Raw genomic sequence first — 18,891 nt, 5'->3', positions numbered from 1 at the left:
AATACAGCTTAGGGGCTGTCAGAAGCTCTCAAGAGACTTTGCACGCCCTTTCCTGCCAGATCCACCAATCGCAGTAGCCATATTATAGCTTCTATGAATGAAATTGTGAATTTTAACAATCTGAAAGATGAAATAGTAAACATCTCAGTAGGCTTTCTTGTGCGATGAAAAACTGCAATTTCGTATCATCTCGAGTTGTCTCCTTGACCTTAGAGGGATGTTTGCATTTCCTTGGCCTAAGCAGCTTTTAATTTTTTTCTATTTTTTAGGAAATTCTCTATACCCCTAGAATTATTACTAATAATAGTTGGGCCTCTTCCCATTTAACACGACCTCTTTTATTTACATGTATGTAGCTGTTATTCATTTGACCTTTCTGGTGGTATATGTCTATTATACATGCCCTAACAATTACTTCTTGCATGTATTTTATCTTTTGTGAGACAGTAGTTTTGTATTGCACTGCTTTGTTGGGTGTTTTATTCCTAAAAAATAAAAAATGTACAAAAAAAACAAAAAACAAAAAAAAAAAAAAAACTGCAATTTCGTACTTGTCTAATCTGCTGATTGCCTGACAGAGTGCTTCAATCTCTGCACACACAGCCAGGAAAATATAAAGGACACAAAATTAAAGGATGCCTGTATTCATAAACATTTCATAAACTGTATTTTTCAATAATTTCCCTTTGGGATCAATAAAGTATTCTGAATCTGATTAAAAAAAAAAGTGTAAGTACTTGAATCTGTCCTTGTATTAGTCTCATGTGGTCCCTCTACAGCAGAGCTCAGACTCAGAAAGGAAGAGAAATTGCCTAGGGAGTCAGTCAATCAGCTTCTTCTTTCACTGTCTATTCACAGATTAGGGGAAGCACAAAACCAGTGTGATGCCCCATACACACGGTCTGACTTTCCGATGTAAAATGTGCGATCAGAGCTTGTGGTCGTAAATTCCGACCGTGTGTGGGCTCCATCGGACAGTTTCCATCGGAATTTCCGTCGCACAAAATTTGAGATCTGGTTCTCAATTTTTCCGACAACAAAATCCGTTTGCATAAATTCCAAGCGTGTGTACACAATTCCGATGCAGAAAGTGCCACGCATGCTCAGAATCAAGCAGAAGAGCCGCACTGGCTATTGAACTTAATTTTTCTCGGCTTGTCGTACGTGTTGTACGTCTTGATGTTCGGAATTTCCGACAAGATTTGTGTGACCGTGTGTATGCAAGACAAGTTTTAGCCAACATCCGTCGGAAAAAATCCATGGATTTTGTTGTCAGAATGTCCGATCATGTGTACAGGGCATAACTGGAATGCAGCAGGGAAAAATCAGCTCTCTCTCCATGCCAGTCGCTATATATGTATTTCATCTGAGTATTTAGCCATTTCTCCAGAGTTCAGCTGTAAAGCTGAAATCCAGATATGGCACCTTTTACATAGTTACATTGGTCCAGCTATGCAAGTTCGCATGTGTTATACCTGTGGGAACCCCTTGGAAACTACAAATTGCCACTAACTTCTGGGTCCTGTACTGAGTGGCTACCCTACTATCGCTGAACAAAGTAGATGGCCTACTTGGCACCGGCCCCATTCAGAGAACATTTTGCATTTTCTCCTTTACCATACCACCGCTTCACTTTGTCCAATCAGAGAAAGCTTTGCATTCATTGGGAACAATACAAAGTTCCCCTAAAGGGCATCCATACTGAGCAGAGACATGAGCAGGTCAGCACCGGACCCAATAGCTAGTGGAGATCACTGTAATCCATGGGGATCCCACAGGTAAGGCACGAGCTGACCAATGGAACAATGTAAAAATTGCTGGAAATTATCTTTAATGTGTGACAGTGGATTTTGGGAAATTGTGACAGACATGGGGTGAAAGCAAGAATCTGCATTTGGCACACAAGAGATAAAGGAAACTAAATTGGGTCTTCAGTCTGGTCATCACATTTAAAGTGTTTGTTGTTTCATCAGAATTTTTCTTCACATGAGCCAGCAAGGGTCTGTGACCGGTGGACCCCTGGAGGATGAACAAGCTGCATCCTTAGAGATAAGCTGTCCTCCAGGGGAGGAACTCTGCACACAAATGCTTTATACATGACAGGGAGACATATTAATTAAGGACAGAGATTAGGATGCCAGCAGACTGAAAGACATCAGAAACTCAGACATGAAACACTGTGGCTGTCCTTTTATGACATGACGGATGGAATTCTTTGAATTTTTAAAGTTGCATAAATGATTTTAGATCAAAACCCAATTCAAACAGTGCTGGCAGAACTTTGGAATCAAAGACGTTAATAAGGAAATGCATGGTTTTAAATTTCTTTTTGCTACAAAAACCCCCCCCCAAAAAACGAATGGTCCTAATTGTAATCTAATTATATAAAGTACAAAGTATTTTAGTTGTAAAGTTAAAGTTTGTCAAAACCCGAGAGAAAGAGAGGAGAGAGAGAGAGCGTGCAAGAGAAAGCGAGAGAGAGCGAGAGAGCCTAAGAAAACAAAAAACGCAGACTGCTTCTCTAACTGACAATTGGACCTGGGATGGATAGAAGACAAGGCCACTGCAAAGAATCCAACATTTGCTTTTATTGTCTAACCAGCTGCTAAAAATGAAAGGTATGTACTGTATATGCAGTAAAGCATGCTTGTTATACCTCGGAACCTAAGGGGTTAATCCTCTGCATTCTGTAAAAAATGCTGCTCCCCTCCCCTTCTTCCATTCTCCCCAACCCATCTTCTGATAGAAGCCTTGGTATCACTCTGCACATGCTCAGTTTGGCGTGTATTGCTAGAGTTTTTTTGTTTTGTTTTTGTGCATGTGATCAGCACAGAGCCAATCAGCACTGTCCAGACAGAGGGTCAGGGCCCAGGGTCCTGCATCCTCATAGGACAGTCAGAGTAGAATGAAAACTCCTCCTTCAAGCTTTAACCAGATACTGATAGAAGTCATAAGACTGCTATATACAGCTGATGAGAAAAGGTATTTAGTGGTTTATATTTACTAATATAATTGCATTTACATGTTCTGTGTACTGTGCTCTCCGCTCAGCCCCTCCCGCTGGAGCCTTTAGATAGGAGGAGGGGAGCGGCCAGAGGTCACTTGACTGCAAGAAAAAGGATTGGAGATAAGGTATTTAGAGTTATTTATGAAGAGCTGACAGGCAGGGAGGAAGGGGAGAGAGGAGAGCAGCGGGATGACGGAGGCACGTAAACTGACCACGGTACCGTGGTTCAGCAGCCATGTTTACCATGGTCAGCAAACTAAGGGGGACACAGGGGCAGACAGGATCAACCAGGTTTTTTACAGCTTAGACAGCAGAAGCACTGTGCTGTTTAACCTGCTATAAGAGAACAGGAGCTGTTTTTTTCTTTAGGGTTACAACCACTTTAATGCAGGGAATACATTAAAGTAGAGTTCCACCCAAAAATGAAACTTCCACTTTTTGGATTCCTCCCCCACTCCGGTGTCACATTTGGCACCTTTCAGGGGGGAGGAGGGAGCAGATACCTGCTAATACAGTTATTTGCTCCCACTTCCTGGGATAGATCACCGCGGCGCTTACGGTGACCTACGCCACTTCCGGCGCCTACACTGTCCCCCCCCCGCTGTATTCTGGGAGACACACAGGTCCCAGAACACAGCAGGGACCTGAGAGGACGCGCAGCGTGACTTGCGCATGCGCAGTAGGGAACCAGGAAGTGAAGCCGCACGGCTTCACTTTCTCATTCCCTTATCGAGGATGGCGACAGCAGCAGCCGAGAGCCGAAGGACGGATCGGCTTCCGACATCGTGGGCTCCCTGGACAGGTTAGTGTCCACATATTAAAACTCAGCAGCTGCAGTATTTGTAGCTGCTGGCTTTTAATATTTTTTTTTCAGCGGACCTCCTCTTTAAGGTAAGAAAGGTTTTGACTTTAGAACCCCATTAAAGTAGAATTATAAGCAAAGCTATATCATTTTAGACAGAGCAAGCAGGATTCTAATCCCTGTCAGATTTTTTTCGTCATCTGTGTCCCATTGCTAAGATTTCCCTTCACTTCCTGTCCCATAGCCAAATAGGAAGTGAGAGGAAATCTCTGTAAATTAAGGGAATTCCTTGAGGATCCCCTGGTCACCAGAACCAGTGTCCCCATTGGAAGATTTCCCCTCTATTACTTTTCTGGGGACAACCCAAAATTTGGGATTTTCTTTTACTTTCCTTTTCAATGAGAATGGTAAATAGAACAAATAGAGAGGGTGAATCTCCCCAACGGGGACACAGACAGCAATAAAAACTGACAAGTGTTACACAGGTTACAGGAAATAAATTTGCACGATTCCCCCATCAACACAGATAGTGCCGACAGGGGAATCCCTCCTGCCCAGCTATTGTCTTCTCCTGGGGGAAGCCGTCCTCGCTGGGAGAAGACAGTGATTATCACTAGTGGCTATAGCTACCACTAGCGATATTCGTAAGAGAATCCTGCAGGCTTGTTATACCCAAGTTGATTGACCAACTTGGTATATTCAGCCTGCTCATTAAGATTCCTGCTGAACCCAAGACTGAGGTTCGAACTGTGTATGGCTGGCCTTAAGCCCCGTACACACGGGTCGAATGTTGGGAGAGATCAGCTGGTTAAAAAAAAAAAAAAAAAAAAAGGCTTACATTCAGCCTGTGTCTATGGTACCCTGCCTGTCGAGCATGCTGGAAAACCAGCAGCTGGCCGGCTAATCGGAGTGCTCCGGTGGGGGGGGCGTCCCCCTGTCAAATCACGCCACCTCTGCGGGGGAGATCGCTGTACCAACACCGGATACTTAGTACAGTGGCTCTAACCGGAGCTGACAGTTTTTTTCATTCAAACACGCTGGGTGTACCAGGCTTAACACTACCCTCACCACAGGCGGCTCCATTGTTCTTTCATAGAATAGAGCCACCCCAGGTGTGTTACTGGCTGGATTACCAGGTGAAAATAAAAGGAAAGAAGAAAATGAATACAGCCACAACATCTAAGGATTGTTAAACTGCAATTTATTACATTTTTGTTTTGGGGTTTAAATACAGTTTAACAGACTGGTCAAAATATCTGCATTTTAATGCCGGCTAGATATTTTGTCTGAACACCAGTAGGCACCCTTGGCATCTGCTAAAGGTTCAGATTAAGCAATCTAATGTCAGACTGCATAGGAAACCAGCTTTGAGGAAGCAGAATGTATGCGTCTACTGTATATGCAGGTGAGGGAGTTCTCAGTTTTCTGTGCAACACTGAGGCTAACAGACCTGGAACTAAAATACAATCACTGAGCAGATAAACCGTATAAATTTATATGTTCAATTTCCCCTGTAGGTTCAATGGAAAGTGAGAATGATGTTGCGCTCTACTGCCCCCTGCTGATCTTTGTCAGTACCAACGCCAATAAACTGATTATCTGCAGACACAAACTTGTGCAAATAAACAACAAATATAGAGTATGGTAACCCTAGGTGACCAATCAGGAATCGTCTCTAAACTCAAAACGCACTACAGCATACAGTAATTAGGCTTGCTCTGTACAATACATGGCTCGTTGGACATTGCAATCTAAAACTGTGGTCATAAATATGAAGTTGGCTTTTGTTTGTGGCAATGACACCTCATCCTTCATTTTTATAGCGAGGAAGGGTTAGAACACCTGTCAGGTCTTTGCTCATTTGATTTTGTATCCCACTGGGGAGAAATCTCTTGTCCTGTAGACAATGCAGGAAGTGGGGTGAAATCTCCCCAAAGTGGGGGGAATCCTCTATCAAATATCTGTCATCAGAACTGGTGTCCCCACTGGAAAATTTCTCCTCAACTCCTGTTCCTGTGACAACTACAAAATTTTTTGATCTTCCGTCACTTTCAGTCCCAGTAATAACAGTCACCAGGACGCATATAGAGATCCTAACCTCTTACCACTCTATCCAGAACTACCTATTTAAAGCAGAGCACCAAGCTGATTTTCAGACTTGCACGGTTGTACAGATTCCTCTTCTGTACTGAAAAAGCCTACATTGATCACTGCACACTGAACTTGCCATACATTATACAATTTTCTTATTCAATTTCCTTTAGATTTATCTTCAACTATGTAGTGCAATGGCCTGTCTGATTGCATACAAATTGAAAGTGTTTAGTGTTTGATATTATATTGTTTTGGTAAATCTAAAAGGAAAATTGTATAATGTATGGCCAACCTTAGATACTGCAGCAAGTCAGATAGAGTCTGCCTCATTTCCTGGCTGGAGGACCTCCAGCATCAGACAGCCAACTGTCTCTGCCCTGCCCTTTTCATTCACTAAATTTCAGTTCTTTCAATCACGAGGCTCAGCATCACATGTTGGTGTTACCTGCGATGATCTGCATGTAAATCCACCCATCAAGGCATTTTGATATTTGCATAACTCCTCCCAAGAGCCAGCCCACTGCTTACTTCAGAACTGAGGACTCTTGAGAAAAGTACTGAGGCAGGGAGCTGCGTAGTTTTCAGGAAGCTATTTACACAGCACCCTGCCAGCCCCTCCCACCAGGCATGATCTGCCTGCATTGCATAGAGAAGCACAAGGATCAAGTGATGACATCACTGGGTCCAACTTAAAGTACAACTAAAGGCAGCCTATTAATTTTTTGTGAATCCTTCACAAAGCTCATGACACAAATTAATAAATAAAATTATGATGACTTCAGCATACACCTATAATTACTTGCTGTAACTGCCCTCTGATCCTGTGCCGCTGGATTCAGATAGTGATGCTGGGAGGAGTCTTTCAGAGCTAACATGTCATTGTCTTCCACTCTGCGTCTCCCACAGGGAACTACAGTTCCCATGATTTAATCGGCAGTGTACAGTGTCATAGGCGGACTGAATGTGAGAAGAGTGGGTGGAGCCTTGGCGCATCTCCTAAGTTGATTGACACACTAGGGCTAAGGAAACAAAGCAACATCCCCTAACGACGTCACGCCGTAGTCTCTTAAACAACAGCATAACGTGAAAGGGGACAATGGAAACATTCGGAAAATGAGGACGCTGCGTTGTCTCCACAATAAAGGAAGCTGGCAAGCTGGAGGGGGAGCAGGTAAATTTCTCTATTTACTTGCATTTAGATGACAAACAAAGCTAGACATATTTTACACCCTACTTTGTTTTATCAAGTATTGATTTTTAGTTTTTGACCTTAGTTCTACTTTAAGGTACCATATATACTCGAGTATAAGTCGAGTTTTTCAGCACATTTTTTTGTGCTGAAAGTGCCCCCCTCGACTTATACTCGAGTCAAGCACTTTTCTGCAGCAAAAAATTTCATTTTCCGAACCGAATTTGGGGCCCCGTATCTCAGGGCCACGTGGTGCTAGGAACCCCAAATTTGGTGTGCAAACCCAGTGGAACTGGTACCACAACATATCCAAAGATGGAGTTCCTAGCACTAAGTGGCCCCGAGATACGGGGCCCCAAAATCGGTTCATCATTCTCTGCTGCAGAAAAGTGCTTGACATTTTCTGAACCAACTTTGGGGCCCCGTATCTCAGGGCCACTTAGTGCTAGGAACCCCAAATTTGGTGTGCAAACCCAGTGGAACTGGTACCATAACATATTTCTAGCACCAAGTGGCCCAGAGATACGGAGCCCCAAAGCTGGTTCAGAAAATGTCATTCTCTGCTACAGAAAAGTGCTTGACATTTTCTGAACCGATTTTTGGGGCCCTGTATCTCGGGGCCACTTAGTGCTAGAAACCCCAGCTTTGGATATTTTATGGTGCTAGTTCCACTGGGTTTGCACACCAAATTTGGGGTTCTTAGCACTAAATGGCCCCAAGATACGGGGCCCCAAATTTGGTCAACTGTGTCCACCTGCAGCAATGTCATTTTGGGACCCTTTGGGTTCAGAGACCCCAAATTTTGGCTGCAGCTAGGGGGCATCTAGGAACCCTTAACTACCGAGTTTGAAGTTCGGGGGACCTATGGCTGCAAATGGGCACAGTGAGGCATGCAAATGGGCACAGTGAGGCTGTAAATGGGCATTGTTGACCCTCTTTTCCACTTACAGTAGCTGTGCATTTCTCACCCTCGTCTTATACTCGGGTCAATAAGTTTTTCCCATTTTTTTGTGGTAAATTAGGGCCTCGACTTATACTCGGAACGACTTATACTCGAGTGTATACGGTATGTAACGAAAATGGAAAGATTGCCTATTTAAACAAGTCATATAATATAAGCAGATTAAACTTCAGCCAGGTGTTAAAGTGGAACTAAACCTTACTTTTAGGAAGCTGCGAGCAGGCAGCTTCTTACGGCAGAAGAAACAAGCTAAGTCTGCAATAATACACACTTACCTGCCTGCTCAGAGCTTTCTCCTGAATGCACAGCAGCTCAGTGTGCATTCCCAGCACATTCCAGCTGTGTCGGTATGACAGACCTCAGTACGCATGTGCAGGATGACGTCATCCCGCACTGGTCACTCAAGAGGAGAAAAGCCCAGCACCCGGTAGAAGATGACAGCGGCCAACGTTGTGTCCCTGAAAGGTGGAGGTGAGTATTTGGGGAGCTTAGTTCCACTTTAAAATTCGATCTGTCCTTTACTTGTAAGATATGTAGAATAAAGAGTATTCACTAATCAAAGGATACCAGCAGCCTTTACACAAGTAAATCAACATAGCAAATACTACGCATTTCAGATACAATTCTAGTCACCCAATGATTTTACCTATTGTGTAATAAAAGCTGCTTTTATCCTGGGACCATCTGGAGTGTGGTTCTATTCTGTCTCCAAATATAACAAGCATGTCTTGAAATCTCAGGTGTGACTAGAGTAACAGATCACACACACACACAACAGACAAGCCAGGACCTTTAAGGAGGGGCTGGAAGGTGGGGATCTCCTGCAGCTTGATGACTTCGGGGTCTTTTGTGATATTCCGGTGAGACTGTGTCCCAGGAGCCACCACCACAATGTCGTCCATCTTCGCTCTCTGTCTGGCGGGAGAGGGATTCGCTGGGAACAGAAACATGAAGAAGTATAACCATGAAGCCTTTAGATGTGACCTGTAGTGCCCCTACTGAAATCAGTCACACAACAGCTGCTTGCAGGCTCTGCTGTTCCTGACTGCTACTTTCACTTCCACAATTCAGATCCTCCAACACAAACAGACTTTCCAGTGAAGAAGAAACTGACAAGAAAATGTAATATTTTAAACAGTTATGTATATGTAACCCACATCAATTGCATGCCCACAAGTATATTTTACTATGGCTTATATTTAAATAGTTGATGGAAAGAAGACTGTGGTGGGTCCCTTCAATCTTTTACAGGGTCATTCCTGTACTGAAATTATTTACTCTGCACACTGTGAGCTTTGTCACAGTGTGCATTAGAAGGTGCAAACATTAGATAAAGCCGGTCTCATTGGCTGGTTGGAGGACATCCAGCTTTATCTAGCCCCCCCCCCCCGCTAGCCCGACCCTTTCATTCATTCGATTTCAGCTCTTTCAATCATGGATGCTCACAATCAAAAACATCATTACTAATGGTAGTCTGCATGCATATGAAGAGTAAAAATGCAAATACAGCCTTTTTAAGAATGCCCTTCGCTTCCGAAGGATGCTCACTCGAAGCATTTTTGTATTTGCATAACTACTTTCAAGAGTCACCCCACTGTTTGAATCAGGACTAAGGGCTATTGAGAGAAATACTGAGGCCAGGTGTCATGAGATTTTCCCGGAAGCTAAGTATAAGACCCTGCTGGCCCCTCCCACCAGCCGTGATCTGCCTGTATTGTATTGAGAAGCATTGAGACTCAGTATTGACATTTCAGTTAAATATACAAATGAAGATGAATACAGTTGAATATTCAGAATATACAAAAGAAATACAGCTGTTCTACCTGCCAAAGGATTTGTATATACAGCCCTGTCTGGCAGAAGAAGAGACCTGATTTTATTCTGTTGCAGTTCAGTAACAATTAGAGGCCTTATCCTTCCTCTAGTCTGAGACTGATTATTGACAAGAGAAGCAGCAGGCTGATTAGCCTCTCTCCCTGTCATTCTCCTCTCTCCTATTAGCATATCTTGTTAGAACATAAGCACTGTAGTACAAATGATTGGCTCCTTGTGCTGCTTCTCCTTTCCCAAGTCATGATTTATTAAAGCATTCATAGTATGCATTTTTTTGTGTCTTATATATCTGCCTAATGTATAAAAAGTGCTACAGGGAAAAATGTCCTGTTGCCCATAGCAACCAATCACCATCCCAATTCATTTCTGCAAACTGAAATTCTGAAAGATTGCTAGTGGTATCCAGACATAATGACTGCCCCCACCCTGCGGTTATTCTGTAGCCAGGTAGAAAAGAAGGAGAAAGCGGCACTTCCAGAGAGTAAAAACAGCTTTTTTATTGTACAAACATGGGAACGAAAGACATGCCACACATACTCTACCCACGGAAGGTCAGCAGACACGTTTCACACTCCTGTGCTTAACCCTTGCTGTGCACAGAGTGAAGAAATGTCATCAGCACACCAAGGATTCCTCAAAAAGGTCCAAAACTTTAATTTCAAGGTCAAATGGTAATGTTTCAGAGCCACGCAGGGCCCCTTTATCAAGTCAAGTTACCATGTGAGCTTTGGACCTTTTTGAGGAATCCTCAGTGTGCTGATGACATTTCTTCACTTTGACTTTCTCTGGTTTCCAGCCGATGGTCATAACAGCACCCAGCATTACTGAACAGCCATTTTCAGGAACGTGTGCGTGAGGAATATTGCGTTTGGATTTGCCGTACACAGGCTCAAATCGTAACTCACCAGAGTTAGAATCTCCATGACGAACGTCATGTTCATTGCTCTGCTCTGCCCCCATGATAGAGAGTGTGTTGGTGGCGACTCACCTACAACCAGTTCTAGAGCAAGAAAACAGAAGACAGTGAAGATCTAGTATAACTACCACTCCATACATCACAACCTGGGTCACATTTCTCCATTACCAATGCTCTGAAATCATTTGCAGGGGCATTAGAGGTTCAATTCAAAGTTAACACACCAGGATAAGGCGTCTTATTTTTTTTTACAAATAATTATGTTCAGCTAAGTGCCATTTGTCTTTTGGATTTGGACAATGGGGGGGCGGGGGGAGAATTCCGTGCCATCAGAATACACTTGTTAGCGCTGCAGTCTATAGCCTGCAGCACTGATTGAGTGGCTAAAATTGGACAGGACAGTTGAACAGAAGTTGACGGATAGGTCGACTTCTGTTTAACCACAGTGGCTGTACGTTGATCGAAATTCGGCCAGTCCCTGCTGAATTGGAAAAGATTTCAATCCATGTTTGGTCAGCAAACCCCTCCAAAAATTAAAAGCCAGCAGCTACACATACTGTAGCTGCTGACTTTTAGAAATAGGACACTTACCTGTCCTGGAGGCAAATGATATCAGCACCGCAGCTGTCAGGTGCTGCTCCCGCCATTGCCGGTAAGGGAATCCGACAGTGAAGCTTCACGGTCGGGCCCCTACTGCGCATGCGCGAGGAGTGCTGCACTCTCCTACTGGCCCAATGGTGGGGGAAGGGGGAGGGAGCCGTATACGTGACTTACTTGGCCACGGCCCGGTCTGAAAATGTGAAAAACTTAAAAGGGGTATGAATACTTTTTCAAGGCACTGTAGAACAGCGAGGGCTGGTCAACAGGAGCATCAAGTATGCCATATCTTGGTGCAAAAGAGTTCCCAAATACATTAACTAATGGAAAGAGTCCTATATTGTTAGGAGCAGAGAGATAATCCAACACCCATTTTATCAAAGTGTTTTAAAAAAGAAGTATCACTTTAAATTTATTTATACCTGTTACTACCCCATGGGACAAAATAGTAAAAGTACTTTGTAAACTAAAAATCTTGCGATCTATCAATATTATACGTGTTTAAATCCTAGGTGTTCAGCTGCTGGCATTGCTCACATCCCATATGTTCGTGCTATGAAAATATTAAAGTCTATAAATGCCGTGCTATACTAATAAACATTGATTACATCCCTGTTGATAAATTGTATAACAAATAAAGTGAAAAATAGTGAATAAAGTGTTACAGTGCATATGACACAATCCAATATTATTATGCAAATAGATCAAAACTGTATTATTAAATCATAAAGTCCATTTAAACATGATTCAATGCTTGCAATGGTGTTCCAAACGTGTTTGTGACAACACATTTATGCTCCCCTCTGTGTGGATCTGCTCACCTCAGGGGGTAGGACCTCACAATTAAGTTTGGTCTAAACACACAAACAAACCACCTCTGGGTGGCGCGATACCGTTTTACAAAAGCATTTTATTAAACCACAGCTCCTTGCCAGGGTACTCACAGGTATAGGTGCTTCAGTGCATCACTCTAATACAAGTAGGAAAACGCTGAGATTGTGTGTCCTTTTGTGCTGAAACAGACCAGCTGCTGTCTCCTATGCCGTCCTGTCCCCTCCCCAACGCGAGTCGACACAGGGATATGACGTGTCTTCCTCAGGGGGATTGTGATCACATGAACATGTTTGGAACAGCACTGCAAGATTTGAATCATGTTTAAATGGACTTTATGATTTAATAATAGAGTTTTGACCTATTTGCATAATAATATTGGATTGTGTCACATGGATTGTAGCCCTTTATTTACTATTTTTCACTTTATTTGTTGTTATACAATTTATCAACATTGATTTAATCAATGTTTATTAGTATAGCGCAGCATTTATATACTTTTAAATAGTACAAGTACTTTGTCCCATCTTTCTAGGCGTGCTGTATTGTCTGGCTCTGATGGTGAACAGAGCCTCCTTTCCCTCTGCATTCCTCTTGCCCATGCCTGCCTCTGACAAGGGCTGGAAGTCAGAGACAAGTGTGGCTGTCAAAGCAGCCTGTCTCTACTCACTATCTGCGGTGTCAATCGGCTGTGCACCAAGCAGGTGGGGGCTCCATGTCCGGTATCTCAGCTAGCCTTACGGCACGCCTAGGAAGATGGAACAAAGTACATGTAGAACTTTGTCCAATGGGTAGGTGAAATGGGTAGGTAAAAAAATTTAAAGTGATACATTCTAGAGCTGCACAATTCTGGCTAAAATGAGGATCACGATTTTTTTGCTTAGAAGATAGATCATGATTCTCTCACGATTCTCACGGCGTGACATCATCTTTCACATTAAAACAAAAAAAATTGGGCTAACTTTACGGTTTCTTTTTTTTTTATTCACTGAAGTGTATTTTTTCCCAAAAAATTGCGTTTGAAAGAGGCAAATACAGTGTGACATAAAATATTGCAGCAATTGACAGTTTATTCCCTAGGGTCTCTGCTAATATATATAATATATATATATATATATATATATATATATATATATATATATATATATATATAATGTTTGGGGCTCCAAGTAAATTTCTAGCAAAAAATATTGATTTTAACTTAAGAAACAAGTGGCAGAAAAAGATTTAGACTTTAAGTGGTTAAACTTCCTGCATTTACACATTGTTTAAAAACTTGGCAGACTGCCTGGATTTTTTTTTCACACAGAAATTTATCCCTTTGATCTAAGGAAGAGCTAGTTACAATGTTTCATAAAAACTTGGCAGACTGCCCGGATATTTTCTTTTGACAGCTGAGTGAGCAGATAAGTCTCTCCACTTGTTATATGAAAGAATCGGCAAACTCTGCACTAGAGATCGTCAGGGGGGTTGAATCGAGATCACGATTTTTTTAACGATTAATTGTGCAGCTCTAATACGTTCTTAACCTACAGCAATTCATCAGCGCTCATCTTTCATATTACATTTCATGTACAATTTACCCTATGCAGCAGCGTGTGGAGGGTACCTCTTCTTTGAGGCAAAGGGTTCCAAAATTCATCAATTGCACACGAGAGTCCTAAATTGTTAGAGAACAGAGCAGAAGTTGAAGCAATCACTCTTTCCAAATCCAACCCAAGCTACCTGGTGTCATTTAAAAGGTATATTATGTAATTAATCAGCATTCTTCATTCAAATTGTTAAGAACTTATGAAAAGTAAGCTGTACTTATTTTCTAGCCCCACATTTGCATATAGACAGTGTAAATGTGTAATTTTGTGTATGTAATAGTCTGTCCGTGTATCCCTGTGTTTACAGTATTTATATGCAAAAAAAAAAATTCATAAATATATATAAATATATATATATATATATATATATATATATATATATATATATAGTGTATTTGAGTGTATGTCTACCATGCATTGTAGTACACTGCTAGAAAACCTTTAAAATGAATGGGCTGCTTTAACCCATCGCACTGCTGCCACACTGCCATTGCAGACTTAATCCCCTGAAAGCTTCCTTGTCTGATCTCCAGGAGAAATTTAGGAGCCGTAATTATGGTAGAGCGGCATGGGTCACAGAGAGAGCCGTGTACAAGAACATCGCTTCCCAAACAGTTCATCTTCAATCAATGAAAAGTCTGCTAGGTAGAAATGTGCAGTATGTAATGCAAAGTCAATTTTTAAAACTACAGGAGAAAAAAGGCACAGAATAAGCAATTCGTGAGTTGCAAACACTAGAAATTGGTGCACATCCCAGTAAGGAACCTGCTTTGTGTAATCAAACAACAAACCCTATTTACAGGTCAGATAATACAATGGAAGCTTAGCTCACCGACTGAAGGCTTTCTCTGCTCTAGGTATCATCTCTGCTCTCTTTTTCTTCCTAGTTCTAGAGGAAGATAGAATGAGGCTATGCTTCTCAAGCCTCGTTTTCAGATACCCAAGCCTCGTTCTCAGACATCCAAGCCTCGTTCTCAGACATCCAAGCCTCGTTTTCAGACATCCAAGCCTCGTTTTCAGACATCCAAGCCTCGTTCTCAGACACCCAAGCCTCGTTCTCAGACATCCAAGCCTTATTCTCAGACATCCAAGCCTTGTTCTCAGATTTCCAAACCTCGTTTTCAGACATCTAAGCCTCGTTCCCAGACATCCAAGCCTTGTTCTCAGACATCCAAGCCTTGTTCTCAGACATCCAAGCCTTGTTCTCAGACATCCAAACATCGTTCTCAAACATCCAAACCTCATTCTCAGATTTCCAAGCCTCACTCTGGGACATTTAAAATGTAACTAAAGGCAAAACTTTTTAATTTTTTTAAAATTTTTATTTTGGCTAATGTAAAGGAGGGTTATAACCACATGTCAGTTTTTTTGCCAACTGTGTCCCATTAGGGAGATTTCCCTTCACTTCCTGTCCCATAGCCAAAACAGGAAGTGAGTAAATCCTGCCAAAATGAGGGAATTCGAGGGTGTCACCAGTAAGGTCGCCACCTCATCCCTTTAAATCCAAACACATATGAATTACACAGTTTTGGGGCTAATTGAATGCTGATAAGGCACAGAGTGAGTTTATTTCCACCTTAATCAGCCACAGAGCATGTGTAATTAATATATGTTCGGGTTTAAAGAGATGAGGTGGCAACCCTAGTCACCAGGATCACCAGAACCATAGCTCCCAACTGTCCCTGATTTGGAGCAATGTCCCTCTGTCCTTCATTCCTCCTCATTTGTCCCTCATTTTGGTCTGATCTATATAGTTGTATATAAAATGCACTTTTTATCTTTCAAAAAGTTTTTCCAGTGCTAAACCTTTCAGCCAATTTCTAAATTGCTGCATTTGTACATTTTAAAAGCCAATATAAAGGAATAGTAGTGGTAAAAAAAAGTCCTTATGCATTTAATTAACCTTTTTTCTTGGTTAATTCTCCTTTAAGGGGGTGTGACAGGGGGGGCGTGTCCTATGCCTACATACATTTGTTAGTAGATGTTCCTCATTCCCATCTCAAAATGTTGGGAGGTATGCATTGGATTTGCACAGAAAATAGTGCTGGGACTTGTTTTTCCCCCCGCACTAGAATCGGATTGCATGGGTGTTCTCACCTATGCGATCCGATTCCTGCGCGAGTTCACACTGCGATCTGTGACCTAAACTGGGGGTGTCATTAACTTTGTTAATGACTCCCGCAGCGGTTCACATAAGGCAGTGTGAACTGCCTGCGGGAGAGGAGCGATGCTGGAATCGCTCTGGTTCCCGCATAGCACTAGAGTGAACCCAGGTTAAGGAGTCTGGTGCTAATCCGTGTAAAGCTGCTGGTGTACACAGTATGTGGCCAGAGGCCTGGGGGAGCTGGTGGCTCCCAGCTAGGGTTGCTGCCTCATCCCTTTAAACCCAAACACATATGAATTATACAGGCTCTGAGGCTAATTTATTGCAGATAAGGCACCAAGTAGGTTTAATTACCACCTTAATCAGCAACAGAACCTGTGTAATTAATATGTGTCTGGGTTTAAAGGGACGAGGTGGTAACCCTACTCCTAGCGCTTCCTGGAGAACTTGGAGACGCCCGAGACACTCCCAGCCAGGTAGGGCAGGCGTAACGTGCGTTTGGAGCACCCGAAAATTATGTCAACAGTTCCCCAGTGTCTCCGAGTTCTCCAGGAAGCACTGGGAGGCACCAGCTCCTCCAGGCCTCTGGCCATATATATAGTATACACCAGAGGCTTTACTGTATACCATAGCTCCCAACTATCCCTGATTTGGAACAAAGTCCCTCTGTCCCTCTTTACTCCTCACTTGTCCCTCATTTTGGTCTAATCTATATAGTTGTTTAAAAAGGGACTTTTTATCTTTCAGAAAGTGTTTCCTAGTGCTAAACCTTTCATCCAATTTCTAAATTGCTGCATTTGTAAATTTTAAAAGTCAATATAAAGGAATAGTAGTGGTAAAAAAAAGAGCTTGTGGAGTTAACCTTTTTTTTTTGGTTAATTCTCCTTTAAGGGGGTGTAACAGGGGGCGTGTCCTATGCCTACATACCGTAGTGTTGTAGGTGTCCCTCATTCCCATCTCCATATGTTGGGAGGTGTGCCAGAACTAGTGTGCCCATTGGAAGATTTCCCCTCTGTTACTGTTCTGGTATCAACCCAAAATTTGGATTTTTTTTTACTTTTCCTTTTGATGATAAAAATGACAAATAATCTCTAATCCCTCTCCACTAAAGAAGTTTTGCCTTTCGTTACACCTTAAGCAAAACTCCACTTTGAATTTGTATTAATAATCTTTGCTACAGAGGGGCTTCTGACATGCATTACAGCTCCATGTTCCTGCATGCAGGGCACCATTGCGTACTCTCCTCCTGCAGAAGCTTTGTGGGAATTACCTGGATGTAGGGCACTAAGCTACAGCAGCTGCCCTTTTAAGGTCTCTCCCCTAGTCCCCTAGTTCTTAGTACTACAAGGATGACCTAAAAATGCAGCTGGTGCTCTTTATTATTAGCCCAGCAACCACATGTACAGCAACTTGAGAAGTAAATGACTACTACATCATATTCCTTAATAAAATATAGTGAGCTAAAAATGTAAATGTGCTGAATGGGATGCCTGATGCTTTCGCATACATTAACGCAATGCGCAGATGTGAATGGGGCATTATGCAGCTGTCCATTACAGCTTCGGTGAGCTGGCAGTAGGGGGCGATGTAATAAGTGTTTCAGCGCATCACAAATTTACCTTTTCTTTCTTTTTTTTGTGTCAACTTTATTTAAAGTGCACAAAGTGACACTTTATTCATGGCACTGTACAGCATTCAAACGGACTCATTCACACAGGGGCAGAAAAAACACTGCATTTAGATGAGTACAGCAGATAGTTTTGGATGCATCTAAAGGCAGCACATTGATATTATTCAATGAGCTCACACACACAGCTGTGTGTTTAGTCAAGCTGAAAAAAGGTGTGTTTAGTCACGCTGCTGAGGTAGTGGACAGTGTTGGTAGAGCAGGGGAGAGTGGTGTCAGTAGTTTTTTATTTTATTTTTTTACGCTTTTTCATTTTTTTAAATTTTCTTACAATAATTTTTTTTATATTTTTTGGGGGGCTTTGGTTAAACAAAACTTGGCCTTCCTTGTACCTACAAAATATGCTTTAATAGCTTTGCAACACGCAAAAGTCTCACAGACACACATAAACCTCAGCACAATCATTACAAAAATGAAAAAAAAAAAATCTGCTACATATGGTTTTGCACATACTGAAAACAAATAGCTAACACTTTGTTTGAGCCGACCTTAAACAAAGAATTTAATTAAAATAGTCAGGGACTGTTTAGCAAACAGCAACTGTGGACATGTCAGGGCTGGGCTCAGCCCTTCCTTCTCAGAGCTCTGTGCTAAGCTGTTAGTTAATTGCCAAAGTCTCTTCCTTCCACAGTGACTCACCTGGTCTTCATTTCCTGCTCATCAGCTAGAGCTGCTGGTTATATAAACTCCTTGGATCAGATCTTCTGTGCCTTTGCTTTGGTCAACATATACAGACTCTCTTTTCTGATGTGTTTTCCTGTAAAAGACTTTTGCTTGGCTGACTTCCCTTCTGGTTCCTGATCCTGTTTTCTGCACTCGACTTCGCCGATCTCTGGACTCCAGTTTCTCTGGCTTATTCTGACTACCCGTCCTGTTTACCGTACTCTGGCTATGTTTTGACTATGTTTGCTCTGTTTATACCATTTTATTAAATAGTGTGATTTTTACTGCATTTCTGTCTCAGTCTGATTCATGGTTCCTGATAGGACACAATGAACACTTTGCTGAGAAGTATATAATGTGCAATATACGATAAGTCAGTGTACAAAGGTCAGTAGGATGTAGGGCAGTGTACAGTGGTCAGTAGTATGTAGGGTAGAGTACAGAGTTCATTAGGATGTAGGGCAGTGCACAGTGATCAGTAGTATGTAGGGTAGAGTACAGAGTTCATTAGAATGCAGGGCAGTGCACAGTGGTCAGTAGGAGGTAGGGCAGTGTGCAGAGGTCAGTAACAAGTAAGGCAGTGTATAGAGGTCAGCAGTGCACACTGGTCTGTAG

At 42.3% G+C, this 18,891-nt stretch overlaps 1 protein-coding gene across 2 annotated transcripts in view; it reads right to left on the bottom strand.

The window, feature by feature from the left end:
• The window catches only part of BORCS5 (BLOC-1 related complex subunit 5), a 32,949-nt gene extending 18,141 nt beyond the window's left edge, over nucleotides 1–14,808 (bottom strand). The window contains exons 1-4 of one of the 2 annotated variants that reach the window (XM_073621517.1): nucleotides 14,655–14,808; nucleotides 13,814–13,890; nucleotides 10,792–10,886; nucleotides 8,844–8,987 (exon numbers count right to left, since the gene is read on the bottom strand). In XM_073621517.1, coding sequence (XP_073477618.1) covers nucleotides 8,844–8,987; nucleotides 10,792–10,846 — 199 coding nt within the window. In that variant the 5' untranslated portion in view covers nucleotides 10,847–10,886; nucleotides 13,814–13,890; nucleotides 14,655–14,808. The remainder of the gene's footprint in view (nucleotides 1–8,843; nucleotides 8,988–10,791; nucleotides 10,887–13,813; nucleotides 13,891–14,654) is intronic. The other variant, XM_073621518.1, reaches the window with a different exon arrangement.
• Nucleotides 14,809–18,891: the final 4,083 nt, after the last annotated feature.

This window comes from Aquarana catesbeiana, linkage group LG03 (genome assembly GCF_042186555.1).
Source record: "Aquarana catesbeiana isolate 2022-GZ linkage group LG03, ASM4218655v1, whole genome shotgun sequence".
In the NCBI taxonomy this organism is placed as follows: Eukaryota; Metazoa; Chordata; class Amphibia; order Anura; family Ranidae; genus Aquarana; species Aquarana catesbeiana.
Note: the sequence above shows the minus strand (reverse complement) of the source record. Positions and strands in the feature narration are given on the sequence as shown.